The sequence below is a fragment of the Branchiostoma lanceolatum genome, chromosome 6 (genome assembly GCF_035083965.1).
Source record: "Branchiostoma lanceolatum isolate klBraLanc5 chromosome 6, klBraLanc5.hap2, whole genome shotgun sequence".
NCBI classification, from domain to species: Eukaryota; Metazoa; Chordata; class Leptocardii; order Amphioxiformes; family Branchiostomatidae; genus Branchiostoma; species Branchiostoma lanceolatum.
Window position 1 is genome coordinate 22,304,936 of NC_089727.1, and position 21,409 is coordinate 22,326,344.

Consider the following 21,409-nt stretch of genomic DNA (forward strand, 5'->3'; position numbering starts at 1 on the left):
AGTATAGAAACGGCAAGTTTTAGGACTAGGACGAAAAGCGAGCAACTGATATGAAATTATCAAGCTTCCATTCTTTTCAGACGTCTGTTTTGAAGTGTTCTGAAACTTAACTATTTCCTCACCAAATTGGTCTACCGGGTGCCCAAAAAAACAATTTGAATTCAATATATCTATTTATTTGTTCGGCATGCACACATGTTGTTACATGAACAGCCATGATTGCTCCACTATTGTACATATAATTGCCCTACTTTTAACGGTTGTCATATTTATATAAGAGCACATGTTCAGACCAATTATAAAATTATTATATACATCATATTTTCTATCCAAGTCGGTACGGACCAGTGTCTAGTAAGTGCGGTAAAAATGATCGAGCGAGGGGAGCCCGTCTGTGCCCCGCTAGCGGCCGGGTCCACCGACGGACAAACCTGCGGACCGCCGTCACCTCAGAGCACCACTTCAAGCGGACGGGATGGCGACAATGAGTACGAGAACTGGGGAGAAGTTATGGAAACGTCTTCAGACATGGAAGACAACGAGGCTGAGGCGGTGAAAGGGGAAAAGCGGCCGGATCCTTTACAGGGGGCTCGGCTCGAGCGAAACGACGAGGGAATTGGACCCCAGGACAACTTACCTCAGCACATAGCGGACACGATTGCAGGTTTGTTACTTATCTGTAACCTCTCTCTCTCTCTCTCTCTCTCTCTCTCTCTCTCTCTCTCTCTCTCTCTCTCTCTCTCTCTCTCTCTCTCTCTCTCTCTCTCTCTCTGAAAGCGTCTTTCGTAGAATTTGTTTACTCGTATACGTAATTACGTATTTCCGAGGGAGTCGAACAGCCTGTACATGTGCTTCAGAAACTCCTCGTGCTCCCAGAAACACCCTGCATTGTTCTGGGCAACCCGCTTCCCTAGCCAAGGCGAACGGCGCCAAATGGTGTTGAATCATGAAAATGCGTTAATCGGCGCCCATTTGTAGCATGAAGTTGATATTTTAACCACAATTTCCAAAATTCGCAACTGGCAAAATGGCTTAAATAGGCGCAGTATGGCGCAGTCACTGCAAACCTATTTTGATGGATTGTACATTGGTTTCTAAATGATTTCTAATAAAGCAATCTTTAATTTGATTTAGAGCCGAAATTGAGAATTTGACATTCCGAGTGCGGTCTTTTTTCCTGTCACGAATTTCTCCCTGCGACCGTAAGGAAAAATTTGCAAAAATTTGGCGCAATATCTATTCAGTTCTGTACTTCTGAGTATCTTTTTACAGTATCGTGTACAATTTTACAATATCTGCTTTTCAATCGTCACAAAGAATATAACTTTGCGAATACGTAAGTTCTCCTGCTGAAGACAGACCAGAATATGTAGACAGGGTAAGAATCCTTGAGGGGTATATTTTGAGCTGTTGTACCTTGGGACACTTACATTCACACATCATCGGGCACTTGGCCGATTCATAGTCTCGAAAAAGTACATCAATCATTGTTTTATTATGACAGTGAAGTCAGAGAGCTGAAGCACAGACTAGGGCACTTTGTTCTCTGCACATCCTATTGGACAAGGAACACCCCTGTGTGGGAATCCCCGTCTGGGCTGTTTTCCAGCCGATGAGATCTACTTACATTTTAGAGCAAAAGTATTATCATGTTCAACAACAGTGCAATACAGCAAATATCTTTATACCTGTGCAATACAGTATGTATATATTATCGGTCGGATGCACATAACTTTTACCTTGCGCCCTCCAGATTAGACTGATCTGACTAAGGGGTCGGCCAAGGTTTTTAACTCACTCATCTTGTTCGTGGCTGATTTTAAAAGTGTGGCTTCTGTATATACTTCTGCAATAAAGATGATGTTGAACATACTTGCCTATCTTGAGCCAAGATTCAAACAGTTTGATTGATATGTTTTGAACAGACCGAACGGATGAAGACGGATCGAACGACCGTCGCACTCTCGGTAGTTTCATCCGAGCCCACCGCAGCTGTATTACCGCCGCGTTTGCTGTGGTTTCAACCCTAACCATCCTCGGACTCACCGCGATTACTCTCATGATTAAAATGGTAAGTACTAAACTCTGTGTTCTATCGCAGTTTATATTGAGAAGGGTCTGTACTAATCGCCTCCATGGAGCCAGCTGGAGGCGACAAGTGCAGCCCTGCTCTCGTTGTGCGCAGGGCCAGCTGGAAAAAAACTAGCAACCCCTTCTCAACCGTATTTAAGAATTAATAGTGCGTGGAGCTAGCTCTATAGAGATTGATATTCTTAGTTAGTCTTTTTTCTTCAATGTGACGTGAGCCATGCGTATGCGTTATAAGTGCGTGCAGCCAGCCAGCTCCGTGGACGTAGAAAAAAATATGCCGCAGGGCTGCGCTAATCGCCTCCATGGAGCTAACTCTATAGAGCTGGCTCCATAGAGCTATTAGCACAGGTCCTATTGGTTATATTTGACATAACAACATACTTAAAGGTGCAATGTCACTACTATTAAAAGATAAAGGTTTACAGTCCGAAGAAATCCTTCATAGAATTACTCATTCTCTGCGCCTGTTAGAAACTGCACCTTTTTACCTGCGCCAAGAAGGTTATGTTTTCAGTTGTGCCATGATGGTGGAGTGGATGTGTATGTATGTCAACAGCATAGCTCGAGAAGCTGTTGATGGATCTTCATGATATTTGGTAGGTGAGTAGCGGTTGTGTAAACAAAGGTCAAGTTCGAAAATATATTGAACCAAGAGTGTCTTTTTTTTATTTTTGGGCTGAATATTGCCTTTTCATTTTCTGATGTGCAACTTGCTTTTGACTTTGTCCTTTCTTTGCTTGAATTCTCGAAATCTGCTGCATTTTCAGGAAATGTCGCAACTGTCCATCGCCGTTGCCGCTTTGCACAACTTGGGCATAGAGCCGAACCCAACCGGTTTGGAGATGCATGAGACGCTAGGTAACCCCCCCCCCCCCTCATAACTTCTGAACGGTATGATGTATCCTTCCCAAATTTGTAGGGAGTGATGTTCATGTTAAGTTTTATAATTCCTAGATTTCCTTGGTGACATTATGACGTAATATGACGTAATTATGTGATTTTATTGGCTTAATAGGGAATTCCCGTAATATCTCAAGGTATTAAACAAAATAGTATGAATTGTTGATTTTAAGGTATACCAAGACATATTACGTAAATCATAACTACGTTAACGTCAAAATGACGTCATTAAATGACGTCACCTGTTGTTAGCGACCCCTTGGGATCCACCATCTTGGATCGGCCATTTTGAAATTTTCAAAAATACTTTTTTTCCACTTATGACCCAAAAAAACACTAAAAATAGACTAGAAACGTTAATCTAAATGTTTTGGGTAAAGAAAATGCTACGTCAGACGATTTTGAAGGCGAAAAAGCCTGTTAATACCTAAAAGAGTGTAAAGGTCCGCCATCTTGGATTTTGACCGATTACGTCAACAAATTAGCATAAACTATGAATATTAAATCATGAAAGTTACATCTTATTACATATGATGCTATACATGTAGGAAAACTAGTGTTTTTGAGCAAGAAAACCTAAGAAATATCATTGTTTTAAAAAAATCAGTGATTTTTGCATAAAATACCTTTCCGAAACCCATTGCCATGGCAACACGAAAAATGATAAAGTTATACAATTAACATAATATTGTTGACAACTAAATTTTAGGAAAAGTCACCAAGTTTGGTAGTCCTAGCAGATGTCGTTCGGCAGTTATACGATGTCAAAGTTGGCGCGGGCACTTTTAGCCCCCCCCCCCCCTGGATAGTGGGGACTTGACGGAAATGAAACCGTTTAGACTATAAAATAAGGAACCGTTGTGCATACGAATATTTGTCAGATCTCTTTTTTAACGGTATTTCTAGACCTTCAACGTTTTCAATTGTCTTTTATCTCTCTCTGATGTCTTACAATAGTTTTTCTATGATGTCGATATTCAAGGTCTCTTGATGACAATGGTCTTTCATTGATCCCTAAGGCTGTAATATAGTTTTTCAATCATCTGCAAAGACATTCTACGATCCCAATCAAGCTCTTCTGATGGTCTCGAACACGAAGCACTTCCAATGGTTTGCAATCGTATCAAAGGACTTCCAATGTTATTCAAGTATACTCAGGGTCTTCCAACTGTCTTCAAGGTCTTTCAATGATCTGCAATGTGTTCCATGATGATGATGAATATGTTCAAAAGATATTACAGTGATTTCATAGGTCTTTATATTATATGGAAGGTCTCGAATTTTCCTTCAATGGTTGAAGTCTTTTAATGGTCATTCTTAAATGCATTCATAACCCTTGCATTGATATTTCCGAACTTCAAATAGACAGTAGTGACAGGGTTATTTCAGTTTTACGAAAAGGTTACCGGATTTGGGTCCCCCGAAAGTGCGAAATGGAACGAAATGGAACGAAATGGAACGAAATGGAACGTAATGGAACGAAATGGAACGAAATGGAACGAAATGGAACGAAATGGAACGAAATGGAACGAAATGGAACGAACTAAAACAACATATGTAACATTATGAAATGAAATACCAGTAGATAGCGAAATATAAGGAGTAGACCGGAACAGGAAGCATTTTAAATACAGAAGTGAGTGTTAAATACATAATATAACGTGTTTTATTTCTTGAATCTATGTGATAAATATAGAATACAACACGGGGTATTCCGTATCACCCGAGGTACCAGCCCGACCGCGGGTCGGATCGCCCGACGGCCGTAGGCCGGAGGGCGATCCGACCCGCGGGAGGGCTGGGACCGAGGGTGATGCGGAATACAACGTGTTGTATTTTATTTATGTCATACCTTGGTCATACCCACCCGCGAAAACATACATTTCAATGCGGAATGCGCCAGAAGTTGAGGGAGTTTTGTGTCCTCGAACAAGAAACTGTAGCAACATTGATTCCAATCTCCGAATCCGGTATTCGAATTTCCGACGTCCGCACAACCGGCGCGCTCGAAATGCGTTCGAAATATTCTATGGAAGCCTGTGTGATAACACTTCCGAACCCTATGTGATCCGGATAGTTATCACACGGTCCGGAACACCCGTATCAGGCCCAGGCATGACATAATATTAAATACAACGTTTTTGTCGCGTTTGTGTGGCTAGATTCTTCCCTAACAATGGAGGCGCCGCGTGCAAATAGATCCGGCCGCCGCTCTTCCTCGTTTACCAACGATCTGCAAATGAACTGCGGCAAATAGCATGGGAAAACGAGCAAACGGAACTGAGTATCGAAGTTAGGACTAGATTATACAGTTAGTTGTAACATTTCATCTCATAATTCACCAAGAGGGCATGAGACAAGCGTTTTTTTATTATTTATACAGCGTGCTTGCGTGTTGCGGGACGGAACTCTTCTCCCCCAAATGAAGCCCCGCATACAAATAAACCGCCATTGTTGCCAGCTCGACGGAACTGTGGTCGTGCTACCGACAGGTTGAATCAAACTCCGACTTTCCAGTTATTTACATACGGTTTTAGTCCATAACTAGTACGTAGCATATGCATATCTCCGCAACAACGATTTTTATACAACCAATTGTTCGGCTCAAAGTCAGACCCCTGACGGGGAATGGACCCCTCCGTTTATGATATGCAAATGAAGCTCTGCGCTGCGTCACCAATTTCACACATTTCACACTCCATTCAAAACTCTGGAGACATTTCTGCTTCCTTGTTCACGACAAAACAAAGGGAGGGTGTGAACGAGCAGGACCTGTATTTCACGGTTCACACAACACGCAAACACGCTAGCTGTATACATAATAAGATTACGCTTGCCTCATGCCCTCTTGGAGATGCAATGTTACCACCAACTTCTGTATTATCTAGTCCTAACTTCGATACTCATTTCCGTTTGCTTGTTTTCCCCGCAATTTGCAGCAGTTCATTTGCAGATCGTTGGTACACAAGGAAGAGCGGCGGATCTCTTTGCACGCGGCGCCTCCATTTTTAGGGAAGAATCTAGCCACACAAACGCGACAAAAACGTTGTATTTAATATTATCACATTGATTCAAGAAATAAAACACGTAATATTATACGCCAAAAATAATTACTCAAGCAACTGGATAAAGTTTTGAAACAGTCAGACGTTCCAGACAGCATCCACTGTCTTATCCAGTTGCTTGAGTAATTATTTTTGGCGTATCTTACTACCTGGATGTCTAACTTTCATCAACACGTAATATTATGTATTTTACCACTTACTTCTGTATTTAAAATGCTTCCTGTTCCGGTCTACTCCTTATAATTCGCTATCTACTGGTATTTCATTCCATTTCGTTCCATTTCGTTCCATTTCGTTCCATTTCGTTCCATTTCGTTCCATTTCGTTCCATTTCGCACTTTCGGGGGACCGCCGGATTTAGGTACAAGGGGAATAGCCCCGGTAGTAATGTATTATGGCACCCAGACCCCAATGGAATTCATTACCTCCGCGAAAGGAGCTTGCCGTAGACTAGTGTTTTTTATATGTCTTTCCGCATACATTGGTAAGAATAAGTAATAAGAAGCTATGGATAGATTATGATGATATTAGATTATGTGGGTAGGTTTGGGGGAAATCAAGGTGGATTTTAGCTGTCTGGCGGCTTGCCTTTGTACAAAAGCGGAACTGTCTATTTGGTAACTTCTGTCTTGTTGAACAAGTCTAAGTATTGTAACCTCTGGTCACCAGTCTTAGGAGCTACTGTGCCCGGCGGGACACCAAGCATTCCGGGAGAGAAGGGTGCCTCGGGCCTGGCTGGACATGTCCCTGGACCACCTGGACCTCGATGGCCAGGGCAGAAGGGACCCATAGTGCCGGGTGACCAGGGAGAGAATGGACCTCCAGGGTTGATGGGGCCAACTGGACCGCTAGGTCCAACGCCAACCGGACCGCCTGAACGTCACCAAACATCTGCTTGGAACATGTGGACTACAGGTGAGACTTCCGTTCTGTCATCACGGGGTACAACCTACGTCATCAAAATGGTGGCAGCCGAACGTTTGAAGGTCGCGGAAGATTGATTGATTGACAATTTTCTCTTCTAGCGTCCTTCGCTGATAGGTCGGTTAGCCTTCCAACACTTTCGCCTGAGTGTCTCAAGATCATTTAAAGCCAAAACTATAGTCATGCCGACATTTGCGGCGTTTGGCAATCGCTTACCTTGATTCCCTCGATGAGTCATGTAGCCATTTTACACTGAACTATGCCCGATATATCTCGATTCAGTTTAAAGACATGACAATGAATTTGAATTGTAGATGATCCTGAGATGTTCTACCACTTGATAAGCTAGGTTAGTTACATCCTGCTCTCTCTGGAGGACGCTAGAAGAGGATATTGTGGACATCCACCGCTCGCTTTCCGGCTGCAGCCGTTTTGATAATAGTATCCCGTGGTCATGTGTGCAGAGCTGTAATGTTTTAAACGTTTAACGTAACGTGTACAATGTAAGTGGTTTCTACAAACAGGAACTTGCAGGACCACCCCACAAGCACAATTCTAATTCTAATGCCCAACAATTTTATTTCAGCCTATTGTCCCAAAGGCTACAGCGAGTTTCGTGGAATCTGCTACAAGGACTTCAAGGCACAAAAGACCTTCAGCGAAGCGGCAACGGCTTGTCTCTTTGATGGTGGCATCCTTGCTGCGCCAAAAGATGCCGACATCAACGACTTCCTGATCGCCTTACACGGAGAAGAGGACGGCTACGACATGTTCTGGTTTGGCCTTCACGATCGGCGCCAAGAGGGAAGCTTTGAGTGGATGGATGGCACTCAACTTGGGAAGTTCAACGCGTGGGGTGAGGGGCAACCGGACAACCACGGTAGCTCTGAAGACTGCGTTCTCTACATGAATCAGCGAAAGTTGTGGTCAGACTACCCCTGCAATTTCCGTCTGAGCTTCATCTGTCAGGTCATTCCAGGTACGTCACGGAACACGTTATCTTTTGCAAGAAACATTCCAACAGATGAGATTTCGAAAATATTTACACGTAAACAAGTTATGTTTAAAAGACATCTGTCGTGATGTATTACGGTCAAAGGTCAAGGTTGACAACTCTTCAGTTGAAAACATTTTTTTGTCTATTTACTGTTCAGGTTTCCATTCTTTCAAGTTCTCCCCAAATAAGCCTGTTTTACGTTCTACAAAGTCCATGGAACAAACCAGAACACGATAGAAAGCACCAAAATTCAGCAACGTGCTGTCTTTATCTACTTCTCGGGATCCTGGAAGTGTGAGATGGCTCATTTCCGTAACCATGACTCCTATGGAAAATGCAATCCTCGCCAAACTAATCTTAATGCCATGTATTGTTTTCAGGAAAGAAGACTAGGGGATTTGATTTGAGGGATGAATGAGGAAATGAGAGGATGCTCTATCATGACCACTACTGACTGGCTCTTTGACGGTCCTCAGTTAAGGTTGACAATACCCTTTGTTAACTTACCAAAGGATCAGATGAGCAAGTCACTAAGTGTGAGCTTGACATTCTTTGCCTTTTAACGTCTAAGTTTTTCATCTCTTTCTGCTGCTTTGTGTGTACGAGTTATCCTAATTACAAATGGTAGTAATCCTATCGAACTGAATCCATTCAGCAATGACTGATGTACAGTGCACTTGTCCAATTTGGAAATGGCTATATTATATGATATAACGTGAGAATTTTGATTGTTATATTGTTACTCTTATATTGATGTATGCTCTATGAATGGACATGCATAGCATGCTTTGTATGTTAATGAGGGATGATAAGGAAAGAATTGAAAAAGATTGAAAATGCCATTGCCCCTGAGGCATCATCAAAAAGTTATGCACTTATTGCAGCTTGCTGTAATATCTAAGGGTATAGACTGAATTGCTCATTTCCCTTTCATTAATATTATTGTGAAACAGTGAAAAGCCTGGAGGATGTTGCTGCAAAGCATTTGAACATCTAAAGTCCGATACTGTCTTTCTATAATACAATGTAAAGTAGCAAAAAGCACTCAAATAATAACAAAAAAGTAGCGATCACTGTAGGCGAAGATTATTGTCACCTTTGTTAATTATGTAAAAATCACCATAATGACTTTAAGAGGTATACAATTTTATTGAAACTATAACAACAGGTCAATGACAAGTGACTTCCAAAAAATGTATTTTGTCAACTCACATTGGGATGATCGTTTCATTTCATGTATAAAACTTTAAAGTATACGCATTGCACAATGTTGACAACCTCAGTGTACATGGTACATAGCATAATACAGTCCCTATGTAATGTCATGCTGTAAGTGAAAAATAAAATGTAGATGATATATAAAGCATGATGGATCATCTTTGAGCACATGACTTGACCAATAGAAATATAGGTTCCAAACTACATGTATCAGCTGTACCTACAGCCTACTACAGGATAATTGACCCACTGTAGGGCACTTGATTTCATTCACACAAGATTCTGGGTCATTGTAAGCCTGTACCATACCACACCCCCCACCCCACCCACCCCCTGTGTAAAGGATGAGGCAAGATAAAAAAGTAAAGTCTGTGTCTAGAAGCTTGAAGTTGGAGGACTGTCACCTGAAAAGCTGAAGATTCCGCCAGACATTCACAAGTCATTGTGTTCAACAGCCTTACACTTTAGACCTTGTCCTTGAATATGACATTGTGTCCTATGACCTTGTATTCTATGACCTTGCCTATTTTGTGCTGTCTCCTGTTTGACCGTTGCTAGCCACAGTTCCATGACCTTGTATAGTGTACATTGTAAATGCAGAAATATTTGCAGGGATTTAATTTCATGTTAAGGAGAAAATGGGGTGTTCGCGGTGGTTTTGAGTTCGCATTTGAAACAATAGTAGCACTACAGTCACACAATTGAATAGCTTTTTGCAATGGCTTTAAGTTCGCGGTTAAGAGTTCACTGCAAAAACCATGAGCATAAATTAGACCACCACCAAATATTTCTGCATTTACAGTATGACCTTCTGTCCTATGACCTTGCAAATACTGTGCTATCTCCTGTGGTGCTGTGTGACCTCTGCCAGCCCCTGCTCGATGACCTTGAGGTCCTCCATGTCGTCCTTGATGATGCCGATCAGGTGAGTCAGGCCTTCCTGCTGCTGCTTTATGTGCTGGAAGGAAATGAAAGTGTGAAAATTCCGGAAAAAAAGGTACAAACTAGAAAAAATTTCCATAAAATAGTTGGCTCATGCTTCAGAAGATTCTATCCTGTTGACAAGATAGACATTTTCCACTCTGCAGGAACCCATGCTAAAGACGGGCCAACAAAAATGAAGAGAGAAAGACATTAAGAAAAACATTTCATTGTCACCATTGTGCTACAAAAAGTCTCCACCCCTGAGCAAAGTTCATCAATTTCTGTCAAAGAACATCAATTTCTGTCAAAGATTTGACTTTTCGAAGATTATGAAAGCTCAGTTGAGTTGGACTAGAACACAGGACCTTTTTGTACTCTTGGATGTACATGTACAACTGTGAGACTAGATCACAAAACACATAGTTCCATTGTCTGTACTGGTGTATTAGAAGTACATGTAGACCTTTAAACTGGGTCCCCCTTTTATGTACCTGTCTTAGTTGTGGTTTTCTGGTCCTGTTTCAGCTGTGGAGCTCAAACCCTCGACCCCTGATTCTTGTCTGTACATGTACATGTGTACATGTCTCAGCCGAGGGACTTTAACTCACTTAAAAAACCTGTGGTCCCCTGCATGTGAATACCTGTCTCAGCTATGGGACTAGAACCTCGCACCCCTGGTCCAATTGTCTCAGTATATGAGACTAGAACCTTTGACCCCTGGTCCCACTGTTTGTGGGACAAGAACCCATGACCCCTGTCTGCCCGTCTCAGCAGGGGGTCATGAACCCATGACCCCTGTGTTGGAGACTAGAACCCATGACCCCTGATCCCCTGTGTTTGAGACTAGAATCCATGACCCCTGATCCCCTGTGTTTGAGACTAGAACCCATGACCCCTGATCCCCTGTGTTTGAGACAAGAACCTATGACCCCTGATCCCCTGTGTTTGAGACTAGAATCCATGACCCCTGATCCCGTGTTTGAGACTAGAACCCATGACCCCTGATCCCGTGTTTGAGACTAGAACCCATGACCTCTGATCCCGTGTTTGAGACTAGAATCCATGACCCCTGATCCCGTGTTTGAGACTAGAACCCATGACCCCTGATCCCCTGTGTTTGAGACAAGAACCTATGACCCCTGATCCCCTGTGTTTGAGACTAGAATCCATGACCCCTGATCCCGTGTTTGAGACTAGAACCCATGACCCCTGATCCCGTGTTTGAGACTAGAACCCATGACCTCTGATCCCGTGTTTGAGACTAGAATCCATGACCCCTGATCCCGTGTTTGAGACTAGAACCCATGACCCCTGATCCTCTGTGTTTGAGACTAGAATCCATGACCCCTGATCCCGTGTTTGAGACTAGAATCCATGACCCCTGATCCCGTGTTTGAGACTAGAATCCATGACCCCTGATCCCGTGTTTGAGACTAGAACCCATGACCCCTGATCCCGTGTTTGAGACTAGAACCCATGACCCCTGATCCCCTGTGTTTGAGACTAGAATCCATGACCCCTGTTCCCGTGTTTGAGACTAGAATCCATGACCCCTGATCCCCTGTGTTTGATACTAGAACCCATGACCCCTGATCCCCTGTGTTTGAGACTAGAACCCATGACCCCTGATCCCCTGTGTTTGAGACTAGAACCCATGACCCCTGATCCCCTGTGTTTGAGACTAGAACCCATGACCCCTGATCCCGTGTTTGAGACTAGAACCCATGACCCCTGACCCCCTGTGTTTGAGACTAGAACCCATGACCCCTGACACCCTGTCCATACCTGTTGCAGCTGTTGGATTAGAACCTACATTGTAGCACCCCAAGTTTTGTTTCTCTCAGCTGCGGGTCTAGAACTTGTAACCCCTAATAGCCTGTGTATTAGACCAGAACCCATTACTCCTGGTCCACTGTCTGTACCTGTCTCAAGCTGTAGTGCCAACACCCATGACCTCTTGTCCCCTGTGTGTGAGACTAGAACTCATGACCACTAGTCCCCAGTCCGTACCTGTCTCAGCTATATGGTGCTTGTAATCATGGCCCACGGTTCCCTGCCTGTACCTACATTGTACATATGTACCTAACCTGTACATGTCAGCTAGAACCCCAGTATGAGACTAGAACCCATGACCCATGGTCCGTACCTGTCTCAGCTCCTCCTGCATGGTGGCCTCCATGCTGTACCTTTCCTCAGCCCTCCCACTGGGCATCTGCTGCATCCGGATCTGGGACATCAGCTCGTTCAGACGACCCTGGGCAACAAGGGGTTAAACAGCAGGGATTTAACCTTTCACAGGCAAAGGGGTACAGCCGTAACATGATATGCCACAAATAAACATCAAATATTGTTTTCTTTACTACACATACATTATACAAGTTACATAAATCAAGCTCACTGTGATGCAAAGATTATTTCCTCTTTAAAAAATATTCTACTACATTTACAATACGACAATAACTCCCACTACAGCCCTATTACATGTACCAGTGATAATGTAAGGAATTCATTGGAAGGAAGCATACACTACATTTGGGCTAAAGTTTGAAAGTTTTGATCGTCCCACTCATGTTCTGGGGTCGGATTATCTATTGCGAACCTTGGAAGGCTTTTACCATGATTATTATAGTTGGGGCCTTTTAAAGAAAAAGCAAAATTGAATTCTATTGGAACTTGGAAGTTTTCTTTGTTAAATCTGTCATTTTATGCCTACAAAAAACATATTTTCATGTTGTCGGCAAGATCAAGATTTCAGGTGGACCGGGTGGAATTTTTCATCAATCCCAAGAAGCAAATTTTTCCCATTCTGGAAAGAGCCCTGGATTACATCTACGCTACTTGGACACGGAAACTTTTTTACCAAAAGAACACAATGTCATGTTCCTTTTTTCATACAAAACGTAGTGACAGGAAAGGTTAAAGAAAAATAGAAATCTAAATGGTGAAAACGTTTCGATGAGAATTGAGAAGTGGTTCACTGTGCACAGTTTTGATGGCTGCAGTTTTACCTTGAACTGCATGGGGGCGTTGAGCTCCACCTGTATGGCCTCCAGCTGTACCCGTAGCTGCTCCTCGTCGGCCTGGATGGCGTAGCCACTTTTCCGGTACGCCTCCTGGCGGATCAACACCTGAAGTGCAGGCAAACACATCAATAATATTACATTCCCACCTGCTTAACAGTACTCTCTATACTTCTGAGCTGAAAGAAAAATACACGCAAGGCACAAATGTGCAAAAAAAGAATGGGTTATGTGACATAGCGTGATATACAAGATGGCGCAAAAGAATACATTTGTAGCTCACAAAATATGAAAATTAATGTGTCTTGTGGACAGTATATGGCCGTTCAATGCTTGAAAGTCAAAACATGCTGGGAACCAACACTAAGAAACATAATTATGTTCTCCCAATGCCAGTTTGCATATAAAGACTGTGTTTTGAATGTTTTGCATAGTACTCCGTGTGTTTCTTCCATAGTGAGTTTTTCATAATATTCTTACATTTGTGCATAGTGATTTGTGAACTGAATTGTCACAAAATTGTGTCAAATCTTATAAAACTACATGTACATGCAAACTTTTGGCACCCTTACTGAATAAAAGTAGAAGCATGTCCAACAGGAAGACATGTATTTCCTTGTCCTTACCTCAAGCACTCTGTGTGACAACTCCTGCAGCTTTCTTCTGTACTGTTGGATCTTAGACTGCATGGTGGACATGTTACCCTGGATCCCAGTGATGTTGCCTGCTATCGCCTGGTAAGTAAACACAAACGTACATGTAAGATGGTATCCTTGTCTCACCAACACACAGCCTTGTATCACAGATATGTCACATACACAAACGGAAAAATACTTTGTTTCAATACCCAAGAAATAACGAAAAAGATTTAGCTTCCGTCACTTGCCTGCAAATTAAAACTAAATGCATATCTTGAAATGTTTGCAGTGATGTGGTTTTCACTGTTTTCATCGCAATTTCCTGACATAATGCAGGCAAATATGCCATGCATTGTTCAGAAATGTTTTAAAACTCTGAGAAAACCTCCTTTTTCCTCCTATCCCTAATTTGAGTCCAAGCAAAGATAAATGAATTCCCAGTACTTACATCCAGCCTTCCCTGGTGCTGTTTAGTCTGGTACTCCTGAAGCTTCAGTCGACGGTGCAGCTCACCGAACCCAATCATGGGCACAGGTATCAGTCTGGGGGGACAGGCAACACAGAAGTCAACTTCAAATACACCATGTTCTTAGTCTTGTATTTCAACCTTCTCTCTGCTGTCACAAATAGAGATCATTGAAATAAACAAATAAACAAACAAATAAGTTCTAAGGAAGGAAAAAAATGCACTACATGTACCTTTCAGGGTCTGGGTTGTCCTTTTTGGCCTGCTCCCATATCAGAGGATCAATGCCTGAGGGACAAAAATGTCATGTTTAGAAAAAAACAACGATTTGTGATATGTCAAGCCTCAAAGAGAAGCTGAGCCTTTGCACTGTCAGCTATCGAGGAAGCAATATTTACTGTAAATGCCTGTGGTGATTTAGTTGCATAGCAGGGTGAAAATAGAGTGTCCGTGGAGGTTTCAAGTTCGCAGTAGCCCTATAGTTTAAGTTCACAGTGAAGCAGGCACTACAAAAAATGTGAACATAAAACCACCACAAAAATCATAAAACCACCACAAATATGACACAAATTACACTATGCTTCAAATTTAACATAAACAAATCAACCAGTTTCTTATATATCCTGTGTTCACTATAGTTATGTAGCAACTAGTGCTGTGTATATACATGCACCTGTACACTGGACCTGAACTAGTAAAGACGTTTAGGTTAAACATTAACGTCGGTAACCAGGTCTGGACTTGCAAAAAACTATCTCTCTCTTTTACATTGTTCCAAACCATCTAAAACCTTCCATAGATTGTGAAATTTGTGCTGGAAAAGAGAAAAATATTGCTGTTTTTATATTTATTACTGAGCTTTGTGTTTGCTATATAATATTGTTATATATATTTCAAATTACATGCAAAATGTATGCCAACATGCAATTTCACATTTTATCAAAATAAAGTATTTCTAGCACACACATGCCATGGGTTCAGGTCCAGACTAATGTCATAAGTCTGGACCTGAATCTGAACCTCTGGACCTGGACCTGAGTTTATGTATGCAGCTCTTACTAGTAGATTACTAGTACTGTAATCATTACAGTGAAATTCACTTTATCTTCATGGTAGCAAAATTTCACGGAGTAAGGAAAATGGACATTTTCACTGAACTTTAACTTCACGGTGGCGGCATCTTCACAGATGTGTGAAGGAAACATAAATAGTAACAACAGGTTTTGTCACGGTGATGATAACTTCAAGGTACAGAGGTGACCGTGAAAACAGTGAACTTAAAGTTAGTGAAAGAAACAATAATTACAGTATATCATGATTTCAAGGGATTCATCAAAAAGCTCCCTCTAGCAGTTGACAGTGGAAGCTCACCTGCAGGAGGGGTATCAGTCAGCTGTTTGATCTGTGCAGCTGTGAGGGTTGTCTTGGCGACCATGTTGACCACGCCCAGCTGCGTGAGCTGTGTCTTGACGTGGGTCTGGTTCAGGAAGTTGAACAGTTCGGAGGCGGAGATCCTCCGAGACGTGCCGTTGGGATTGCGCTCAATGATGTATATGACAACCTCTGACCTGGAAAGGTCATTATAAAACATAAGTTATGTTATATAAACCTTGTTCATTTGTACAACTGCCTTGTACTATCCACACATACAAACTACTAGTACATGTAAGTACTATCCACAGACACAAATTACTAGTACCAAGGACACATAATGTCCTTGCTAGTACTGACTTCTTTCAATACATTTATATAACAACTGAAAACAATCCACACATATAAACTACTGTTCACACAATCATGTATCTTCTTTTCCCCAGGTAGAGGCCTTACACAGTATCAATTTTCTTTCTTCTTTTAAGTTTTGTTTTCATTAGTCATTTTCAACTTAAGATGCGTTTTATTACTGTACCTCCAGACTATATGCATGCATTCTTCACAGTATTTGCTAACCATATGCATTTATTTGCATATGGCTCTAACTCTGTGAGTGGGTTTATAAACTACTAACTATGTACATGTACATTCCACACATACTAACTAGTATGCAGAGCTTGCTACCCAAACATAGAAACTACTAACTACTCTCCACATGCGTAAACCTACTTGTCCTGTGGCAGAGGCAGTGACACTCTCTACATGACACTGTGCGTGGGTTTACTGCCCTACTAGTTAGGACTACTACACTGTACTATCCACACCTAGAAACTTCTATCTACACTCCACACATGTAAACCTACTTGGCCTGACACGTTGACACTATATGTGGGTTAACTGTCCTAACTACTGTCCACACATGTGCACCTACTTGGCCTGACACTCTCGAAGTTGGCACTGTGCATGGGCTTCCTGCCCTACAAGTTAAGACTACTACTATCCACACACAAAAACACCTACATGTACATGTATGATCCATATATAGACTCTACTAACTGCTGTCCACACATGTAAACCTACTTGTCCTGTGGCAAAGGCCTGACACTCTCCACGTTGACACTGTGCGTGGGTTTACTGCCCTACTAGTTAGGACTACTTAACTACACTGCACTATACACAACTAGAAACTACATCTACTGTCCACACATGTGCACCTACTTGTCCTGTGGCAGAGGCCTGAATCTCGAAGTTGGCACTGTGCATGGGCTTCCTGCCCTACAAGTTAAGACTACTACTATCCACACACAAAAACACCTATGATCCATATATAGACTCTACTAACTGCTGTCCACACATGTGCACCTACTTGTCCTGTGGCAAAGGCCTGACACTCTCCACGTTTACACTGTGTGTGGGTTTGCTGCCCAGGATCTTGTGCAGGGACTCAACCAGCTGCTGCTGTGCGTTCCTCACATCCTGGTCCTTCTTGTTAAAGTCCAGCGCCACCAGACCGTCCTCATCACGCGCCGAGGGAATGCAGCTGTAACCAACGGCCTGGAAAAAAATAGAGTTACTGAAAATTCACGCGTTTTCCCTGGGATTCAATCTCCTGGTTGGAGGGGAAAGGAAGTTTTTGCTGTGTTTGCAGTAAAAGTTGCATAGTAATAATACAATGGACACGCATATCTGCGCTGTCATAATTTCACAGTCTTCATTTTTGGAAATAGGTGCACAGCACTGGTACACACAACAACAACAAAATTAGGTGCATAGAAAGAATTTTGGGTGCACTACACAAAATAAGGTCAAATCTCAACAAAAGAAATCCCTTCGTTTCTTAAGTACTTCAATCTGTAGCTAACTTCATTTAACAAGTAATGCATCAAATAAGAAAACAACAAAAGGTTATATACTTACATTTCTAAATTCTAGAATATTCTGAATGCTAGTGTACAATAGTACCTTTAGCCTATCGACTACAAAAACATCTAGGTGCACTGCTGCACCCACAGTCAAAAATTAGGTGCACAGCCTGGTTAATGTTGGCACCTGTCCGAGAGCACCGTCATTCTGCGTGCGGCGGACGGTAGTTTCAAATTACAATACATGATATCAGCACGACTAGAGAGAAATGCAACATCTATAGCATTAGTGCAAAGGGAATCCATGATAATAACAGAATAACAGAAAAAAGGATGGTTTATTGTTCTGCCAGATTGGTTTCAATTGACTCATATCGAAAAAATCCCAGTTTTACGTGAACTAACGTTAATGGAAACAGAAGAAATGTTCGGATTTGTGGTGACAGATCCAAGAACTTCCAAACACAAACAATCAATTTACAGTACTCATAAGTAAGTTCATCAGGTTGGAGAATCACTGGATGACAAGGTTCATTATTCACAACCAAGACATACAATCACAGTAGACATTTCTGTGACTGTCTGTGATCTAGCCTGCAGTGTGGAATAGTACCAGTCATTACATATATATATATCAGAAGGTCATCAAACATCAGCTGTGATTGTATGTCTAACTGACTTGGTTGTGAATAAAGAACCTTATAAATATAATCCACTATTTTAGGTACTTGTGTAGTAAACGTAAGCTTGCAGGACCCACCTTGAACCTGCAGAAGTGGTTCTCTGACGTGAACTCCACCGGTGGCGCCGTCCCGTTGTAGTACCCCTTCCCCGTGCCCCAGAACGCCTGCAGCTGGTTCCACCTGGCAAGGACCGCGTCTCGCTCGTCGTTGAAGACCGTCGGCATGGACAGGGCGGTCGCCGTGTTCAGCAGGACGTTATTCTGCGTGCTGGTCGGCTGGGCGAAAATACCAGCTGGAGGACAGATACAATTACAGTGAATTCAACACTTTTATAGTACGACTTCTATTATGTTTTAGCAAACCTACTTTTGAACCATGAGGTCAGGGGTTCTAACCCAGGCCTTCTTGTTGGGGATTGGAACCCTAATATGCATGCTACTACTACTACTATTTTTGTTGTAGACTTTCACAAAAGACGTTGTAAACTCTCTGCTCTCTGTTAAATTTGGCATCACACAGCTCGAAAATACCTCACCAAATGCAAGCTTAAGATAGCTGCATGATTTCTCAAGATTGCACTCTGTTTATAGTACACTGACCCCCATCCAATGTGATAATGTAGATTTTCAGGCAAAGCTATGGTTGACTCTGGCAATTTTGAAGTTTGGCGACCTTCTATTAGTGATCAAGAAATTCTACCGAAGGCCATCTTTAGTGAGACACTTTAAGCTTCAAGGAGTGTCACATTTATCATGAGTAAAATATACAAAAACCCATAAGCTACATGTACGTGTTGTTGTTCACCTGGTATTGCCTAGTTGCACATAAGTCAGCAGGTTTCCTTCCTGTTTTGCAGCAGGGTATACTAGTGGTACCAGGGTTACACGCTGGTGGCACCTCTTCAAACATGGGACCTCAATTTTACATCCCTTCCCAAAGACGGTGCAGCCCAAACTGAGATGCCCTTCCCAGAATAAGCTCCTTACCTGACTTATACTTATCAGTTTCAGGTACAGTTACTGGCTGGGTTTACACACACATTTTGGAGTCGACTCCAAAAACGGAAACCTATGCCAGCCACTGTTAGCAATAGTATGTGACCGTCTTAAGACAGTGTACTGCAAGTCTTCATGACTCACAAGCTGCATTTTGTTACTTAATTAATAATTTTCAACAGGGTTTCCGCCAGACTGGGACTGAGAAGCCGTCCACTTCGAAAAATTTTCAATAACAACTCAGGGCTGTTTGTGTTTGTATCTGATCTTTAATAGAACAGGACAAATATTATAAAAGTTGCCTGTAATTGAATACTACTTCACAGCAACAACTCACGTTTCTGTTGCTGTTGAGCACCGAAACCGCCAAAGGTCGTGGCCCCAAGGCCCCCTAGGGCTGGCTGCTGAGTGCCGAACGCTGGAGAATAACACATTCATACTTAAGAACAAGACTATCAGAGATAGACCTTACCCTTTTCCCTTACTTTTCTGAGACCCTTCCAGTCCCACAGACAAATAACAGCACTGAATATGTATTGCAAGCTTGCATTGTGTATACTGAGAATTATAAGAATTTGCAGGTGTGCACACACACACACACACACATACACACACAGGCAGACACACTCATACGCGCATACACATATACATACACATACATACAGACATACACATACACACTTATGCTTAGTTACACACACATTCATACACACATGCGCACACACTCCTCAAACACACACGTACACAGATAAGAAAATTCAATAAATAAAACCTCCTTGGGGTAAACTACTTCAGACACAAATTGTCTTTCATATTCAGTAAGAATTAGCCTACCTCCTCCTCCAAATATGGATGTGGTAGTTGTGGTTGGTGCGGTGGAACCCAGCCCTGAAACAGAAAAAATGTTTAGCAATAGTACAGCACAGCTTACATAAACAGCTGAATGTAATTCACTTGTCCGCAGTTAATACAATGTAGTTGCTCTTACTACAAAAATTTAACAGTAGATCTGACAAATTTTTCAAATTAATTTTACCTCTTAAGCTGCCAGTCCCGACTTAACTAGGGATACAGAAATATGCCTTGTGTGCTGGACCCGGTTATAACCGGGATAGGGTATTCCCCAGAACAAAACAGCTTTGCGTGCGTGTAGCGCGCGAAGCCGGGAAGTTAGGGGAGTTAGCGCCGCCGGGTGTTTCGCGGGTTTCGTGAGGGAGGTCAGGGGTCAAACATTTTTGATTTTTACTTGGCTAAAAAACCTGGCAGCTTAAGGGTTAAAAATCAATGTTGAAACAAACAAAAAATTGTACATTTGGAATATCTTACCGGCTCCAAAGGCAGGAGCAGAGGTTGTCGCCGTTCCGAACCCAAACGTTGGCGCCGCAGTTGTCGTCTGTCCGAACCCACCAAACGAGAAACCTGGATACAAACACTCGGCATTCAGAGATGGCAGACTTCATCCCCTAACCTACATGTATCATAATTATAATATTTGTATACTACATGTACTTTTCCAGCCTTGGTCCCATTGCCATGGGCAAAAATCTGGGGTCTAAAACGTGGGTATAACTGTATAAACTGTATAATTTTCTGCTACCTTGTAAATTTGAACTTGTATACTAGTATCGGTGCACACACACACAGCACACGTACTAGTACTGTTGCGGTCCTCATTCAACGTCAACCAATGATATGCTAGTCTTGATCTCCAGGTCCTAGGATCTCTTGCGCTTTAGTCCGCGGTGATAGTGTTACTTGAGTTTGAACCATGGTGACTTGTGCATGCATGCATTTTTTTCATAACTTCAGCAACATGTCGCCCCCCTCCCCACAAAGTTACAGACGCTTTCAGAGACCTTACATCAAAGACGTCTACACCATGAGTTATTCTTATTCTTCGACAACATTAGCGGTTCACCTGTGGAGGGTGCGGAGGTCGTGGTCGTCCCGAAGCCGCCGAAAAGCGGCGCTACGCTGGCCGTGGTCTTGGCGCCACCAAAATTGAACGCCATCTTGGAGTGATGATGATGACGCAAGGAGAAACCCTACCCGTAGGGCTTAGACTATACCATACAGATTTAGGGGATAGTTTCCTTTTCTGTCTATCCATTACAGTTTTGACCTTCCTTAAATCTGCAATTAAGTTTAAATTAGCTTAGATAATATTGATACATCTTATCCTGTCCGATTAATTATCATATTAAGTATTACGTTCCTAACTACAGCACTGAGTAGAAAAGAAATAAAACAAC

At 42.3% G+C, this 21,409-nt stretch overlaps 2 protein-coding genes across 2 annotated transcripts; one reads left to right on the top strand and one right to left on the bottom strand.

The window, feature by feature from the left end:
* Nucleotides 1-369: 369 nt before the first annotated feature.
* Nucleotides 370-9,506, top strand: LOC136437615 (collectin-11-like). Its single transcript, XM_066432239.1, has 4 exons — nt 370-664; nt 6,726-6,971; nt 7,567-7,959; nt 8,358-9,506. The coding sequence occupies exons 1-4, from the start codon at nt 370-372 to the stop codon at nt 8,393-8,395; spliced, it is 972 nt and encodes a 323-aa protein (XP_066288336.1). The 3' UTR covers nt 8,396-9,506.
* Nucleotides 9,107-21,200, bottom strand: LOC136437026 (nucleoporin p54-like). The gene is made up of 13 exons (XM_066431453.1): nt 21,076-21,200; nt 20,484-20,576; nt 19,992-20,045; nt 19,495-19,575; nt 18,240-18,454; nt 16,984-17,171; nt 15,615-15,811; nt 14,477-14,531; nt 14,226-14,319; nt 13,766-13,873; nt 13,128-13,247; nt 12,266-12,373; nt 9,107-10,153 (listed from the first exon to the last, which is right to left on the bottom strand). Exons 1-13 carry the CDS (start codon nt 21,167-21,169, stop codon nt 10,034-10,036), a joined length of 1,527 nt encoding a protein of 508 aa, XP_066287550.1. The 5' UTR covers nt 21,170-21,200; the 3' UTR covers nt 9,107-10,033.
* Between the last annotated feature and the right edge of the window lie 209 nt (nt 21,201-21,409).